Here is an 18639-nt window from a genome sequence, read left to right as displayed (position 1 = left end):
TGAAATGCCCTACTTATTATTTAGTGAAATCATGAACGGCTGTTTTACGCTTATATGAGCCTCGTCGATAGTGCTCATTCACAAGACACGCATTTGATAATTGAATAAAGGAAATTCGGTTTAACGCGTGAACTTTTCATGATATTCATGAAACCTAACAATCCCCACAGCCTTATACTAAGAACTGTATTATTCACATGAAATAATGTTGCAAATTTCATTGGATGCATATAGAAATACAGTTTTTATTTTAACAAGACAAAACTACATGGATATATGTATACTTACAGATCCAGCATAATGGTGCAATTCGAAATGAGCTTCTACATGTCCTGGCTTCGGCGGCTTCGGTTTGGTGAAATTAGGGCTTTTACCTAAATGATTATCATATAATTTCGACAAGAATGTTTGATCCGAAGCTTTGGGAACGATGCATTCTTCTTCTAGAATGGACAAGATACCCATAGGCTAGAAAAAATGAAAAGAAAAGAAAACAAGTAATGTTTGCAAAAATTGTTAAACTGAAATATAATGAATTTCCATTAAATCTTTTATGTTAATAATTTTCCCATATGTTAACTAGTGATTAATTTTAAGAGCTAATTAACTGGGTTCTGATAAGATGTTACAAACAGTGGAGTTAAACCACATCAGATTTGAGGTAGTCAGATATCAATAACATTAAAAGGCAGTTGTGCAACAACTTGAGTTGGTTGAAGCTAGACTTGTAAACGATTGGATCTTAGGTCAGTAGCCTAGGAAATAAACGCTAGAAGCAAGAATCGGGAGACATTAATTCAACAGAACAGCTATTCAGCCGACACTATTTTCCAATGGTTATCTAAATATGATCAGTCTGTGATGAATGGATAAAGTAAAAATCGTCAAATCAGTCAATTCATCCTTTTTCTTAAAGTTAAAAAGCTGACTCGTAAAACGAATAGTTTACACAGAGTCAGTAGCTATTTATTATACCAAAATTCATAGAATTGATATGACTACTGACTAACGATTTATCCTAATACTTGGAGCAAATCGTTTCTGAAATGTATCCAGAAATATGATCAGCAATGTATCAAAACAAAAATATAAACACGGAGAAAAATCTAAGCTATTATCTGTCCATTCATTTGTAAGCTGTTCAAAGACTATCAAATGGCAAGCCCTGGACATTCATTTTGTACTATCTGAAACTCATCAATTATTGTTGAAGAAATTATGCTTCCTTTCAGATTGGGATCTTCAGCATTCTGTTTGGACTGGTTAGAAAATCTACAGCGCTCGATGATTTATTCTAGAGGCTACACTAAAAATTATACAGATAGAACTTAATCATTCTCAGATAGTTGGTGAACTTGTTTCGAATTAATCATTTCACAGCTACTTCTTTTTAATGTTTAGCTATAAACTACTTAATGACAATAAGTAGTCTGGTTGTATTAGAGTGTTTCTAACTTCTGCATATTGTTGCGCATTAATACCTCTTGATGAATTACGCGAACACGATATAAACTTTATCCTCCTATTTGCGTATTTGGCTTCGTTCATAATGTTATGAAATCTTTCTTCCCTTCTTTCCTCGTTCAGTTTTACCTGTATAAACTAAACTTTTAAGCCTTGCTTACATGGAACAATTTGCCTATTGCCATTAATTGACAACGTTTCAGTTCAACAATAGACAAGTACTGGTTTCTGGTTTTTTAAAAATGATGTATTGTACTCTTTCCAGTTGTTCGAAGAATACATTTCTCTCATCTACGCTTTAAAAGTTGTAGTTTATGCCCTGAAATCTCATGAGTCATGTTTTACCTGAAGTATTAGTATTTATTTTGGTTTCTATGACGGTACTGCACTTCGAATAAACCCTTCTATTTTTATTTTACGATTTCTGCGTGTGAATAACTTCCAGCATCAGAATACTCATAGTTTGAAAAAATTGACAACTTACCTTTTCAATTAAATCTATGCAAGCTTGCAAATCCATACCGAAATCAATAAATGTCCATTGAATCTTTTCACGTTTATATTCTTCTTGTTCTAAGACAAACATATGATGGTTGAAGAATTGTTGTAGACGTTCATTCGTGTAATTAATACAGATTTGTTCAAAACCATTTTCCTTGGATAATGAAAAAAGGTTAATACGAAGATGAAAAGAATTTATCAAATCATGAAGTCACAAAAATGAACTAACAATGAATATAATATCAACCATAATTAGTAGTTAGAGGTAGTTAGTATGGATATCCTGGATCTGCATTTCGTACTAGTTGGGACTCTTCAACAAGATATATTGGCAATGTTGAAGAGTTATTGCCTTCTGTGGGTTTCACTTAGTTTCATAATCCCAAACTTCATGACTGTTCTATTCCAGATAAAACTGCTCTCCTACATGGCTAGGAAACTCACAACTGAGTGATCACTGAATAGTGACCAATATCATGTTTGCCTATTCCTTTAGCACTACAACTAAATGACTAGATAAATGTGACATTGGTTTTTACTCAGAGTACATTTAGTGTTAAACCTGAAATAATATCAATCAAGTAAGAGATAAATAATCAAGAGTTTGGGTAACATATATGATCAGAACAAAGTTCTTGGATTCATAAAGTTGGGTATCATCTAGAATACAAAAGATTAAAAATGTTATAAGTCCACACCAGATAAGAAATATGGATTTGAAGAAAGCTTGTTATTACGACCATAAACACCTCATAGATTTCATTAGTAAATATGTCACTGTAATTTGTGTAACCAATAATTGTTCGACGTTTTGAAGGTTTTGTAGTCTTGATAATTGGACACAAACGAACCCGTTAAGGTCAGTGAATGAAAAATCTCCATCAAAATATCAAGGCTATAAATATTCTCCTTCATCTCAGTTGTTGAACTGTTTGGAAAATGACAAGGCTCGAGTTAATTCTATAATACTCATCAACAAATAAACATTGTCATCGTTATTAATTCCGAAAATTCAATGAACCTGTAAATCAATTGAGTCACCTTCCTTACTGTTATGTCCCGATAAGCATAATGAATGGTAACTTTGGGGATCCATTTATGGACCAATGCTATGAGTATATTTTTATCGTGTAATTGTTATGTAAATAAACTATTCATATTCATTTCCTTCTAATTACGAGTTTTATTTTGACTTATGAATTATTATTATACGATTTACCATTCTTGAGGTATGCCCTGTCTATCAATTAATATCTCACACATTCACAGTCACATTTGGATAATTCTTGTACAAATGTTGTTTCGTATTATATTGGTACGTTGTGGTCTGTTTGATTGGTATATAAACCCAGTATGTTTGAAATAAATGATTGATATTGCAGAAGCTGAGATTGGTGTTCTGGAGTAAACTGACTGGGCTAGGCAGGAAGCGGGACCGATAAGAACTCTAGAGTGGTCGTATGGGTTTTATGCCTGATTGGACTGGTTGATAAATTACCGTTCTCTAATTGGCGGTATCATCACGTTATACACTAGCAGGGCACACAGACTACAAGTTATATTACTTACAAACAGTAATAATAATAATAATAATAATAATAATAATAAAACTTACAGTGAAAATCTCAAAACCTGCAATATCCAGTACACCAATGAAAAATTGACGTTTAACTTTTGTATCCAAAGTTTTATTGACACGAGCTACTAACCAACCAAACATACGATTATACAGAGATTTAGCTAAAGCGCTGACTGCATATGTAACCTTTTGTTGAAATAAATTGAAAAGTTACTATCATTATTATTATTATTAAAAGACAATATGATAAAACTGTAAAATGGTAGTCCAATGAGGAGTCTCATAGTTGGATGAAACAGTTCCCCAAACCCATTATTCTAATAAAAATTGATTTTAGCAACTATATAGTCGATTGTAAACTAAGATTTATCCAATTAATTAGGTGTAACCATTTATAAACATTTTATGCTTCTAAACTAACTAGTCACTAAGTAATGCCCGATGTCATGTTTGTTTAGTTCTTAGTGGCAATATAATTTGATTGATCAAATTGTAGTTTGATCTCAAGTCTGAGAAACTAGACATTGTATTTACTATGTTTTAACGTTAACTAGTTACAGGGTTTCGTGTCAACAATCTCTAATCAACTAATATTATATAACTGATTTTACCCCAGTGGTCCATGCACTCTTAACATTTCTCGTCAAAGTGAGTATATTTCTTTAAACCACTTAATTAAACATTATTGGTGTCCCCATTGGTAGCTAGGTTCTAAATGAAGAAGTGTTAAACTACAAAATCGATGAAATCTCAGGTACGATGATGATTCATTAGCAATATGGGCTGCTATTCATGTTTTAAAGCAAAATCTATGAAATAGTTTCAATAGTATCACTTTTTGGCGAAACCTATCATCAGATGGACATGAAGAAGCGAATGACGTTATCCGCAACGTTTTCAATGTTTGCTTAACGTTTGGTAAGCAGTAATTTCCGTCATTTTACTGCTCATTTAGGGTGTTTAACTGTATACTAGTGTACTTTTTATTAATAGTTTCATTTCAAGCCCCAAAGCTTACATACAGAATGCTATACACGTTCAAGAAGAACCTTGCGAATACCTTCACCCTCTTGGAATCAAACGGGTGTTAAAATCTCACTCTAATGTGTACCATTCATCCACAAATAAAACGGGAGAATGAATGGAAGCATTAGGAACACCACAATTATTGAACATTGAAAACGCTTTAGAGAACCGCAGCCATACAAACATTTAATAATTTTAGGAGTTTACTGAAGGAATAAACTGCCAACTAACTGGATAATTCCACACAATATGAGACACTTATTACCAATTCAAACCAGAGTACGATTTAGGCACTATTTAGAGGTTGAAAATTAATATCAATATATGGTGTGAGACATATTAAGCGTGACTCAATAATATATAACCACAGCTAAGTAATTAACTTCGCCTAGAGCCCCTGTGGTGCTACAGCCGGTCCCAAGCAAGGATAAAGGAGAAGGATTGTGCATGGTGTTAGCGACCAAATCCCGTAGAAAACTAACTCGCTAAAAAGTGCTAACCAGAAAAAATAATTCAAACCGTCAATTAATTGGAATTATGAATTTCTTTTCACGAAAAAAATGTGAATGTAAATATTCATTTGTGAACATCAACTCTGGAATACAGGTACATCCAGCTGATGAGTCCCATATGAGACGTAACGTGAGTCCTCGATTTCACTACTAGCTACCATCCATTTTTGCTGATAATGCTTGTGAATTAAAGTTATATTAAAGCGATCCGCACAGGATGCCCATATGCCAATAAGAGACTGATCCATTCAAGCAAATGAATTGTTAATTAGTTATTATAATTTCATTATGGATTACTGTTCATCAATAAAAATTTACTAACTTGATTTAAATTTTGACCTTTAGTTACAAATTCTGTACCAACTTTAACTTTTGGTTTTAAAAATGAAGTTAATAGATCTTTTGCATTAACACCTAAAAGAAATGCAACTTTTTCTGCTTCAGCAGTTCCATCAGCTTCAGCTTGTTCTTCTCTTGGTCTTTGTTTAAATTTCATTTCACCCATATTACAAATTGATGTAGTACATTTGAATAATGATAATTTTTCATCATCATTAAATCCAAGAACGTCAAAAGCTTCCTAAGAACAAAAAAAGACAATGGTAAGTAGTAATTGAAGGATGTGATAAAACAAAAGTTGTTTCCTGGAGTTCAAGTAAGAAGTGGTGACCAGTGGAATTCAACCCGGTCAGTTGTCAGACAGCAACTCACTGATGACAATGGTTCATGTGTCGCTCAGTTTCATGGATTGGTTAAAGTTAGACAATAACACCGTTATATGCCGGCTCAGTGGTCTAGTGATTGAGCGCTCGCGCGTGAAACTGATAAGTCCTAGGTTCGAATCTCGAGAGGTGGGATCGTGGATTCGCACTGCTGAGGAGTCCCATACTAGAACGAAACGGCTGTCCAGTGTTTCCAGGTTTACGATGGTGTTCTAGCTTACATCGATTCATGAATTCAACAATTAAATTACTATGATATCCACAAAACCCCTCTCTGATTAAAAAAGGAATATATGTATTTTTCAAATAATCAAAGTAAATTTTAGTCAGAATGATACGCTGGACGAGTTTGGACACACCATGTGTTTGTACTACTCTATTAAATTAATTCGGTTTCCCAATTACAACTTTCTAGTCATTTTTTAATCTTCTCATTTGTATAACAGGTTGAGCAAGCTCATAGGAAACATATGTATATAAAGCTGAATTAGACAACCATGGAAAGTAATTAACGATGGGCTATCGACTCATTTACGCCAATATTTACAGAACATTCCTTATCCATCTTACAGAAGCATAATTGAAATTGACTGAAATGACAACGTAGAAACATTCTATGTAATCCATTTCAATATCCTAATTTAATTTCATGAAATCACCAATCGAACTGTTAACTAACTGTATAGTTGACTTCTACATTGATCATCAGCCAGGCTGTACATTTGTCTATTGGTTTAGGAGGTATGACTATATCTCCCCGACTGAATTTTTTTAAAACATTATAAAGCTTAGTAGGGTGTGGATACTCCTCTGGAAACTGAACACATTAGAATACATGAAACATTTGAAATCTATTCTTTCCTAATAGTCCCAAAGGTTGTTTTTTCTCTTTGAATATTAATCTAAAAAACGTTTTGTTAAATTATACTTGAATATCGAACATGATCATCTTAGAATGACTTGGAGGCTTTATACCATTGATTAGCTAATGAACAGATTGGAACTCATAATCTGTTATAGAACGAGACATTTTTGTTCTTTCAAGGTATTTGTTTCTAGAGATTACTCACTTCGCGATAGATAATTGTAAGTATTTCTTAGATTTCATATCAAAACTTGCAGATTGCTATTACAAACTTGACTAATTCGGTATGATAGCATAGTTTGAATGTACCGTATACTCTGTTACCTAAAATTTGTGTTAACGAAACGAGAAAAAGAACAGCGTAGTTATTTATACGGAATTCGGAAACGAATTATAGAACAATTTATTGTTACACCATGGTTTTTAGATCAAATCAATTTATGTCATTGGAATCTTTAGTTTATTAAACAATCATCTTGATATAAACTCCGCCTGCAGACCATCTAGGATTATTCCTGATCTCAAGCCTGGATAAAGGAGGAGGGTTAGGATTGGGGTTAACAGCCCCATTCAGTAGAAAATAGTTCTGTTAAGAAAGGGCTAACCATAAAATATCATTTTAACCATTTAAACTCCGACCTAAGAGTAAGTAACTTGATAGACAAACAATTACTATTCAGTTAAACTTACATCGCACAATTTCATTTCTTCACTATCATCTACACCATCAATAGTTAACTCTCCTTGATTAATGAAACTGTATAAAGCAGGATCAGTTTGAACTAATAATTTGTCTAAAAAGCAAATATAAAAGTGATCATAATTAACTATTAGATATCAACTCAGTGGTCTAAAAGTTAAACCTTATCTGTAATATCTTAAGTTCCTAAACTCTATCCTATGTGATGGAATCATGGATGGACATCTATGAAAGCTACCATACGATAACAAAACACCTGTCCAATGCTTCCTAGTTTCCGATGATTATCTAACTAAGTTCATGTCACAAATCATTCAATAACTTAATTATTATTCCTTAATATGTTCAATGATAAAAATAATAAACCTCACAGACATATTCCAAAGGAGAAAGAAGAACTTACCGTGATATTTTGAACCATAAGTTGATAATAATTGATAGAAAATATGATAATTACGTTCTCCTTTCATTTGTGAAACTACACGAGATTTCTCAAGCAAATCTTTTAGAAAAAAGAAAAAGGATTGATTAGTTATACAATTATTTTTTTTAATATCACAAGGGGTTTTTGTGGATATTATAGTAATTTCAATAATTAAGATCACGAGTCAATTGAAGCTAGACCATCATAGAAAACCTGGAAGAACTGGACGCTCATTTCGTCCTATTGTTATGCTTTTTCTGATATTAATTAACATATGCCCCCTAGTGACTGGCTTCAAGATGTATATCCTGGAGTTCCAGTGAGAAGTAGTGACCAGTGGAATTCAACCGGGTCAGTTTTCAGATAGTAACTCATTGATGACAGTGGTGGATGTGTCGCTCAATTTCGTGGATTAGTTGAATTTAAACATTAACACCGTTAGATGCCGGCTTAGTGGTCTAGTGATTGAGTGCTCGTGCGCGAGACTGGCAGTTTCTGGGTTCGAATCTCGAGAGGCGGGATCGTGGATGCACACTGCTGAGAAGTCCCATACCAGGACAAAACGACTGTCCAGTGCTTCCAGGTTTTTCACGGTGGTCTAGCTTCAATTGGCTCATGATCTCACTTATTGAAATCATATTTTTTGTTTTTGTTGTTAAATTCACAACTTACAATGTTCAATATCAGCTCCAGCGATTTTACCAGTTGTACCAAAGTGAATACGAATGAATTTTCCCTAATTTGAAAAGAAAGAAAAATAATATTTATCCTTATCTAGAAAATGTATGATAACTTACAAATCTAGATGAATTATTATTTCTTGTAGTCTTTGCATTACCATATGCTTCTAGAACTGGATTAGCTTGAACAATTTGATCTTCAAGTGTTCCCTAATTAAAAAAGAAAGTAAAGAATATTTCAATTTGATTTGAATAAAGAACGAAATATTGTTAAATAATAAATAGATATTCACAGTGAAATAAGCTATGCATCAACTTACTTGACTTTCAAATGATTTCTTGAATTAATGTAAGGAGTTATTGATGACTTAAATTTCATCAAGAACTGATCTTAGTTAGGTAACGATTTAAAACTAGAAATTACTGGATAGCTATTTTGTCTTAGTTGAGGAACTTCTTACTACTGTTCATCCACGACTTTACTATAGCGGGCTGAACCTAAGACATTCAGATCTCATGGCTAACACTTAACCATTAAGCCATTAAGTTACTAACTAGTGCTTTACATTTTCAACTTCAAGGAAGAAATATCTATTCAGTACTTCCGTAATATTATCAGTAATTATTTAACTAAGGTCTGTCAGTAATATAAATTATGGAATTTTCCAAGTACTTGGAAGAGACAGTTACTAACTTATCATTTCCTTGGTAAATTCATAATTTTGATCAAAATTGTTATTTATTATTATTATTATTACTATTACCATTATTACTGTGAACATCTATTATGCTATTTTCACTCAGCTAATCGTTAGTTTATTGGGTTTAAAATTCTTTTTGTTCATCTAATTAAATATTATGAATAAACGAATTATTTAGTGTATGGATTCAATTCAGTAGTCAAGAGGTTAAGCGTTCGTGTGCGAGACCGAAGGTCCTGGGTTCGAGTTCCACGTGTGGAATCGCGAATGAGCATTGCTAAGGAGTCTCATACTAAAACGAAACGGCTGTCTAGTGCTTTCAGGTCTTCTATGATGGTCTAACTTTAATTGACTCATGAATTCAACTATTAAATTACTACAATATACACAAAGCCCCCTTTCTGATGATTAATAAATAACTAGTGACAATGTAAGTTGACCTTACAATAAATAAAAAAATTTTATATAACGCTCATAATACGCCTATCTGGTTAGTAAATTTGTTTGGAAAAATCCTAATCTCACTAATCAGATTCATTAACTTCAAGGTAGATTGTAACTATATAAACATATAAACTTGATTTGAATATTCGATTATATTGTCAACATTTCTGGTTGTTCTTGATTCAAGCTACTTGGAGTGATTTAAATCTAAAACGACAATTGAGAGACGCTAAAGTGGCTTTGAGAATGTCCACCTACTGATTGGGGCTAAATGAGGGTTTTAAACCTGTGTAAACGATAAGGATTTTGATTTACATTTGATGGTTAGGGATAGGGATTAGATTTAATGGTTTCATCATAAACTGACACCAACTAAAATGCCAAAACTCTATTTAGCCAAAATAGATGAGTGAATTTCTCGCCGAAATCCAAGATCTGTTATCATAAATCTAATTGGTTTGTCCATAAATTATAGTCTCGCCCATAATGCTGTAAGGATCACAAAGATGTTTAATGTTTCTACTTCACAGCTCAATAGATACTGATGAGATTGTTCAGAATGATAATGACCAATCTGTCATAAATTAACTCATCTATCTCAGAGAGTATAGCAATCATAGAAATATAGTTCTATGTATTTAAGAAATACTAAGTATTTTCATATAATAAGATGATAAAATAATGTTTGTTTATTGTTATTCATCATCAAATACAAACCTTTTTACTAGCATCATCATCCTCTTTCTTTGAAGCTGCTGCAACAACAGCAAAATATGAAATAACTTTCTTTGTATTTTCTGTTTTTCCGGCACCACTTTCACCTCTGTTTTAATAAGAAAAAGATAAATATATCTTGTATATGGAAAGTGTGAAATTGATTTTAAGCATTTGATGATAACTATTTTGTAGTGTAATAGGTAATTTTCCCAAATTTATATGTTAGATGTATATGTGTGTGTACGTGTAAATACGTAAAAATAATCAGATTTCTGTTCACTTGTTGTTGTTGTTTTACTCGTATCTTCCCACTGTTATTTAGGACTGCGGTTGATCATGTTGGCATGTTAGCATATGTGCACCCAGTGCGGATTGCCTCGATATAGCCTTAAGTCATAAGCTTTTTAAGCAAAGATGGATAGTGGCTAGCAGTGTACCTGCAGGTATATCCAGCTGACGAGTCCCAACTAGAGCGAAACGCGCGTCCTGGACTCCACTGCTAGCCACTACCCATCATTACTTATAATCAGATTACTGTTGGCCAAAATGAATTCGCTCTATTATTTTGAAAAAATTATGAAATTATGACTTGAAATAGTTTAGATTCTCAATTTAGAGACTGACTTGATCATTTTCTTTTAGTTGGATATCAACCATTATTGTTCACGTTGCAGTACACTTGCACAACTATATATGCTATATTGATTAGATTGACTTTTATTAATCATTCCAAGTTTGAAGTCACCAAGTTATAGAGGATCGTGTTATGCAATATACTGATTTGAGTAGAAAGTGGTTCAAGCGTCAATGTTTGAAAGTCCTACGTTCTATCATATGTTGGGTTGTGGGTTCACATTACTTAAGTTTTGTCTTTTGGAAATGCGAAATCCTCAAATACAATTATCATTATCTTCGAGAACATATAGTTTATCTATAATTCATCTATATCTATCTTCGCTTAACTAACAATATTTATAGATAGTTTTGTTCACAAATTTGACTAAGCTTTATTTACTGTCATTCAGGTCATAACTAACCACCACTACGATTAAGATACTTATAAATGATCTATTAGTGATTAGTAATTAGTGTCTTTTCTGTCTAGTCTCCTTTAAAGATGAACATTCTACCGATAGATATTTCTAACGGCAGAATTGGGTGTAAGCCTCCTGTTTCTTACAGAATTAAATGTACATATTATCGTTGATTATCACTAAGTGAAAAATCATACATTCTACTATAATTCCTTTTAACTATCTAACATTATAGTTCCACAACTAATCCAGTAAAGTTATTAAGAAATAAAACAAAATTTCATTTTAAATACATATATCAGAATGGGTTTTGTGGAGATTGTAGTAATTTCAACAGTTGAGATCATGAGTCGATTGAAGCTTGTTAGTTAAGCGCCTGGCGCGAGACTGATAGGTGCTGGATTCAAATCCAGCGAGGCGGGGTCGTGGATGCGCACTACTGAGAAGTCCCACAATAGGACCTAACGGCCATCCAGTGCTTCCAGGTTTTCCATGGTGGTCTAGCTTCAATTGACTCATGATCTCAACTGTTGACATACATATATATGTTATAACAAATAAATTTCGTGTAAGGTTCAAATATATTAAAAACAAGAAACTCACGTAATCAGAATGGATTGATTTTCACGATCTGTTAAAAATGAATTAAAATAAATCAATAAGAATACAGTGATTGTTTTTCTTTCAAAAGAAAACAAAAACAAACAAACATTGAATAAGCAATGATGGATAGTGGCTAGCAGTGGAATCCAGTTTGACGCGCGTTTCGTCCTATTTGGGACTCGTCAGCTGAATGCACCTGCATTTCAGAGTTGATATTCACTCTGAGACTTGAATAAGTTGTCAAAATGATGTAAATTATATGAAAACACTTTTATTTAGATAAGATTAACATTTATAATGATGAATAAACTAGAGAAAGAATAAATGAATTGTAACTAACCTTGTAACATATTATGATAAGCATTATCAGAAATTGAAAAAATATGTGGTGGCATTTCACCACGTCTTTTTCCTTTATATTTTAATGCAACTTGTTCCGTATAAATTGGAAAACGTTTATAAGGATTAACTGCTACACAAAATAATCCTGAATAAGTCTAAAACAAAAAATGAAATAGTTAAAGTTAAGTAAATAATTTTTGACTAGTAAAATGTAAGAAAAAAAGATGACAATAACTTTATTGTAATGATTTTTAATCACTTGAAATTGTTATATCCTGATGAGAATAATGAATCCTAACTGTCGAAAACTATTTCTAGACTAATACTATACGTACATATTCTTATGGTATAATGTGGTGTGTGCTACTTATATTGACATAAGTAGTATATGATGTTAGTTGTGAACAGAAAGTCTGACAGCAGAGAGACAAGAGGATCGAACAGTAAAGAATGGAAACAAGATGCAATTTGTATGAAAATACGAGAACAATGAAGTCTGAGTCATTTTGGAGATAATTGGTGGACATTTTTCAAATTAAGCATTTACTTAATGATTGTTAGATTTTATTAAGAAGTCCTGTAATTTTGTGCTTAATACATTCGATTGTTCCCCACTGGTGTTCGTGCTCACTACAATAATGGTTAAGTAATTAAACTGATCATATTTGTGTCGCTTTTATCATAAGCTTTATATTGATCTATGAATTATTATTATACGATTTACCATTCTTGAGGTATGCCCTGTCTATCAATTAATATCTCACACATTCACAGTCACATTTGGATAATTCTTGTACAAATGTTATTTTCTATTTTATGGTACGATGTGGTCTGTCCGGTTGGTATATAAACCCAGTATGTTTGAAATAAATGATTGATATTGCAGAAGCTGAGATTGGTGTTCTGGAGTAAACTGACTGGGCTAGGCAGGAAGCGGGACCGATAAGAACTCTAGAGTGGTCGTATGGGTTTTATGCCTGATTGGACTGGTTGATAAATTACCGTTCTCTAATTGGCGGTATCATCACGTTATACATTAATAGGACACATATTATAACAAAAACAATATAGATGACACATTTACTTATTTGAACGCATAGATAATGGTACAAAGGGGCATCGAATACATATGCACCATACTAGTCACTTGATTTGTGTAGACAAACCCCTGCCACAAGAGCGCAGTGAGTAGGACTTGACTGGCAGTGGCTGTATACGTCTGGCCATGTGACAGCATTTCTATAAGAAGAGTGCACTCTCCCCACCCTCGGCTGTACCAGGGCATTTGGGATATGGATTACTTAATTACATACATTTGAAAGTATATTATTTGTGAAGATGTAGTTGAAATCTGTTATGTCCGGACAAGAATAATGATGGTAACCTTTGGGATCCATTTATGGACCAATACTAAACGTATACTTTTATCGTATAATTGTTAAATAACTAAACTATTCATATTCATACTCCTCTTATTATAAGAGTTGTTTTGACCCATAAACTACTATTATACGTTTTACCATTCTTGAATTATACCCAGTATATTGATTACTACCTCCCTCATTCATAGACACATCTGGTTAATTATTGCACAAATCTTGTTTCCTATTTTATTGGTACGTTGTATTCTGTTTGATTGGTATATAAAATCAGTGTGTTTGAAATATAATGATTCATATCGCAGAAGCTCGGATGGATGTTCTGGAATTAACTGGCTAGGCTAGGCGGAAAGCAGGACCAATCAAGACTCTAGGCTGCTCATACGGATTTACGCGTCATGGATCCGATTGATAAGTCACTACCCTCTAATTGGCGGTAACAAGTTATGACAAAATCAAATGGAAACACTTTTTTCGTGACAATCACCTTACAAATTATGTAGGAAATATATACTCCGTAAAATCTAGTCGTTTATAGGAATTTACTTCCCTGGTAACAACGATGAAACTCTTCACGAATATCAAATATATATACATATATATGACTTCTTTCGATAATAACGGAAACAGTATCATATACATATATACCAGTAGTCTATAAGCTAATAAGTTACTCAAGCTTATATATTACACTAATTGTTAAGCTTGAATTTTCTATGACCTAATTATAAAGTACAAAAATTATTAACCAATAACAATCAGATGAAACTTACATAGATCAATTGTCTATAATAACGTGCACGTAAATTCTCCAAAACAGAAGCATCATTCAAATGTGTCAAATTAGCCATATCTTCAATTAAAAAGAATTTCGGTGGATTAACTTGTTGTGCATCATCTTTTTTAACTTTCTTTTCCTGTTCAAATAAAAGATGAATAACGGTAATGAAATAATTTATTAACCATAGTAACAGCAAGAAAGCAGTTTGCTTTAATATCTGGGTTACCTCTTCTTATCATCTGGATATTTCAATAGGTTAGTTGTTTTTTTGTTTGTTTTAATAGATCATTATGACTGTTGGTCTCATAATCTATTACGGTGCATTTATGAAATGTTTACAACCTTCTATTGTACCAGTTGCAAAAAAAGCGAAAAGAGATATCGTGGTTGCTGACAATATGCATCGAAAAAAATATACATTCCTGAACTGCTAACATCTAATTGGTGACCACTCAATATTTATCGTCAGAATCGATCAAGAAATAAGAAATGGAAACTTGTTGAAATACTTTGTACATAAAAAACAAATGTGATTACCACTCTGGATAATAAATAGTATTGCCAGGGTAGGTTAAGTGTAAAGACAAATTGTTTTTGAACGCATAAAGGGGTTTCAATTTCCGTATAGCCAAGGCTTCAATAAACCTTAGTATACGTCCTTAAAGGCTTTTGTACAACACAACAAATGCTGATTTGATATCAACCTTATGACCCGTCTCAATCAAATGTTTCGCAATGGAGGATGATGTCTGTCTATCCTGTGATCTTATTTGACCATTGGAATTCATCTGATTCTGCAACCGTTTTGTGCTGAGAACTCTATATTGTACCAAAAATATAACACTGAATAAAGCCATTGATAATACTAACAATAAATAATTATCGGCTAATGATAATTCATCTATCAATATGCCACTAACTGATGTTTAACTACAGTATGTGATTAACTAATCGATAATGATAAACTACAAACTTCTTCCATGTCAAGTTAAGTAATGTCAAGCTAACAAAACTCCGTTGAAATTCTAGTTGATACTATTTACTACTTTATAATTATAAGTAGTAAAGTGCTATAACTATAGATGAGAAAAAATCATAAACAATGCTACTGATCTTAATATTACATGATGGCTATACGAGTACATGATCAAATAAACTATTGATATGTATTCGTAAAATTGAGATAGTTCACTCGTTTGACTAACCAGATTAACCTCATCATATACTCATACATTCGATTAACACCAGCTTATTACTAGAAGTATAGTTTATTTATTGTTAAGTTTGCCTTACATTGTTCCTACTCGTTCCCTTTCTACTCTTTGGTATATTGTTTTATACTACTTATTTACATTCACTAAGCAGTTGTATTCCCAACAATTTTTACACATATGTTGTAACGCAAGTTGTACTGCAACATTCTGAAATGTTCACATATATCTTTAACGTTTATTGTACTTATCATTGTATTTATCATTATAATCACTGTACTTTAATTACTGTAACGGTTATCCACAGTTTTGTGCATTTGTTTAAACGCAACAGTTTCCATATTGTTTTGCTCTTGGTTCGAGTTTCGGTTGCTCATAAACTGTTATCAAATTTAGACACAGCTATCAGCTGTCCTTTGTACTATCGTATGTTATAATTATTCTTTATGTTACTGTCACAGGAAGCCTTTTTTATTTTCATACTTGAAGGACGCGTTTAAACGCCCCAGATACCTCACAAGTTCAGGTTTGTAACTAAATTTTGTTTATTATTCAATAAAGGACCGCTATTATAAACAAATCGTTGTTTTGGAAACTTCGGTTTTGCGCGTATCTCAATCAGGTGACTTAAACGCTTCGATCGATCTAACATTTATAATGCAGTGTATATAATAAGTAGTTAATTAAAATACTTAGTATGAATAAAATATATAAAAAATGTTTTTTCTATACTTACGCTTCCATCTTTAAGTGCTACTGTAATTGTATCACCAGTTGTATCTTTAATATCAGCTAATATATAACCTTCTTTTTCATCTTCAACCCATATCACATTTTTGCTATCAAAATTAGCCAATTCTTTTAATAAAGCTTTTCGATCTACACCCAAATATTTGAAATCTGGATCTGATGGATCCATTATTTAATCACTGTATATTATCTATTAAATAGAATAGAAAATAGTGAAATAAATGAGTATTATCAGAAGAGCTTTTATGGTTATGATAGTAAATTTTAATAGATAAGATCATGAATCGTGTATGAGCATTGTTGAGGAGTCCCACAATAGGACGAAACGGCCGTTTAGTGCTTACAGGTTTCCTATGCTAGTTTAGCTTCAATTGACTCATGATCTCATCTATTAAAACAAATATTACTTTATACTTTATAAGTAGTATTCTATTCCTAGAATAATTTCAATGAATTCAATGAAACTTACTTGTATATATTCAATGAATTATGTATAAATTTCCTCTTGAATAATATAGATATGACGAAAATAAAAAGCGGTAGTTTATTATTGTTAACAAAGTACGAATAAATATGATGAAACGACAATAATATGTCAGTGTATAATTCAGGCAATTGTATTATTATTATTATATATATAGATGGGAATTATAGCATAAATCCTATTGGTTAGAATTCAGCACAGACTATTATTGATTTGAATCAACCAATCAAAAATAAGATGCACCTTATAATAAATCAATAATGTTTAGTAGGGAAATATAGCTAGTTCATATATTTTTAGGTAAGGTCCATATATTTAAACAAAATAATAGGTGCTAATATGTGAATTCAAGGAAAAGCAGAACGAAAGGCAGGATATATGTGGTATATAAAGGTTTACTTTTGTTATTAATTAACCGCCCACTTATTTTCCCATCAGCCTTGTAGCTGATTGAAACTAGCAGTAATAAATTAGTTAGGTTAAATGTATTCATTAGGATACATGCACAACAACTATACAAATTATATGGATATGAGTTGTGTTTCCTTTTTGTTACATACCATAAGGTTCTTGTAAATACCTCATAATTTGCATTGTGTATATTGATTCAATAACAACAATGTGAACATTGGTTAAATATAGTGTTGTATCTATGGTCTCGAATGATATTTAAGCTTCCTTGATTAATAAAATGTATACTACTTATAGACAATAAATCTATGGTATTCTATTCGAATAAGACTTTCCTATTCTATTCGACTAACAAGACGTTTAGCTAGATATTTTTATCATTCATTAAGGTTGATTAACCGTATATAAGTAGTAAGAAAAAATAGATAAAGAATTCAGTTCATTGATACGCTATTATCAACAGTGACTTGTTTTCCTTTCATACTGTAAATGAATTCACAACAAATAAAATTGATCTTCTATAACCTATATGAGATTGAGATCATAAACCGATTGATTTTAGACCACCACTGAAAACCTGGAGGCTTTGGATGAGTATTTCGTCCTATTGTGGGACTCCTCAGCAGTGCGCATCCACGATTCTGCTCGTGAGAGACTTCTCGGAGTTCTAGTGAGAAGCCGTGACCAGTGTAGCTAATGCGTATCAGGTAGAGACAAGTATCTACTTCGTTACAATGGAAGATGGTCGCACAATTTCGTGGATTGATTGAGGTTGAACATTAACATCAATGGATGCCGGCCCAGTGTTATATATATATATATATAGGTAACCAATATATTTTACGAATGGAAATTCAAAACAAAAAACGAGAAACTTTCTATAAACATTAAAAATTCGTTTTAAATGGATCATGAAATACACTGCAAATGTTGCTATGATAAATACAATTTAAAACAAAGTAACAACCCTTACATAAATGTAGTTTTTTATCAATAAATTGACGGCATTAAAGGGTTGCAAGATTTTCGGGAGTTTGAATGTAAATGGTAATGAATAGCCAAAGAGAAGAACTATGAATTAAATACGATAGTAATACTACATCTTAGGATTAACTAATTCTTATTCCTATTAAATGAGATATAGTTATAGCTACTTAGTTCTTTATACTCTAATTGCACAGAGTTATTATTGAGGATGTTTATTTTCTTTTGTTTTATTTTCTTTGGCTTCCTACCAATACTTATTGTAATCTGTCGAACATCTTGTAACTTTTAGTATCGGGTGTATTTCCTACTAACTTGTAAATAG

At 32.2% G+C, this 18639-nt stretch overlaps 1 protein-coding gene across 2 annotated transcripts in view; it reads right to left on the bottom strand.

Moving 5' to 3' along the window:
- MYH15 (Myosin heavy chain) overlaps window positions 1-17626 on the bottom strand; it is a gene marked incomplete at its 3' end in the record, with an annotated part of 76185 nt that extends 58559 nt beyond the window's left edge. The window contains exons 1-14 of one of the 2 annotated variants that reach the window (XM_051217536.1): window positions 16905-17626; window positions 16422-16625; window positions 14467-14610; window positions 12313-12469; window positions 11973-12000; window positions 10336-10441; window positions 8591-8683; window positions 8466-8529; window positions 7773-7871; window positions 7360-7463; window positions 5405-5662; window positions 3581-3730; window positions 1949-2119; window positions 289-468 (exon numbers count right to left, since the gene is read on the bottom strand). In XM_051217536.1, the coding sequence (XP_051064949.1) occupies window positions 289-468; window positions 1949-2119; window positions 3581-3730; window positions 5405-5662; window positions 7360-7463; window positions 7773-7871; window positions 8466-8529; window positions 8591-8683; window positions 10336-10441; window positions 11973-12000; window positions 12313-12469; window positions 14467-14610; window positions 16422-16604 (1737 nt within the window). In that variant the 5' untranslated portion in view covers window positions 16605-16625; window positions 16905-17626. The remainder of the gene's footprint in view (window positions 1-288; window positions 469-1948; window positions 2120-3580; window positions 3731-5404; window positions 5663-7359; window positions 7464-7772; window positions 7872-8465; window positions 8530-8590; window positions 8684-10335; window positions 10442-11972; window positions 12001-12312; window positions 12470-14466; window positions 14611-16421; window positions 16626-16904) is intronic. The other variant, XM_051217537.1, reaches the window with a different exon arrangement.
- Between the last annotated feature and the right edge of the window lie 1013 nt (window positions 17627-18639).

Source organism: Schistosoma haematobium, chromosome 5, assembly GCF_000699445.3.
Source record: "Schistosoma haematobium chromosome 5, whole genome shotgun sequence".
Taxonomy (NCBI): domain Eukaryota; kingdom Metazoa; phylum Platyhelminthes; class Trematoda; order Strigeidida; family Schistosomatidae; genus Schistosoma; species Schistosoma haematobium.
The sequence above is the reverse complement of the archived record's forward strand: the minus strand, read 5'-3'. Positions and strand labels throughout refer to the sequence as shown.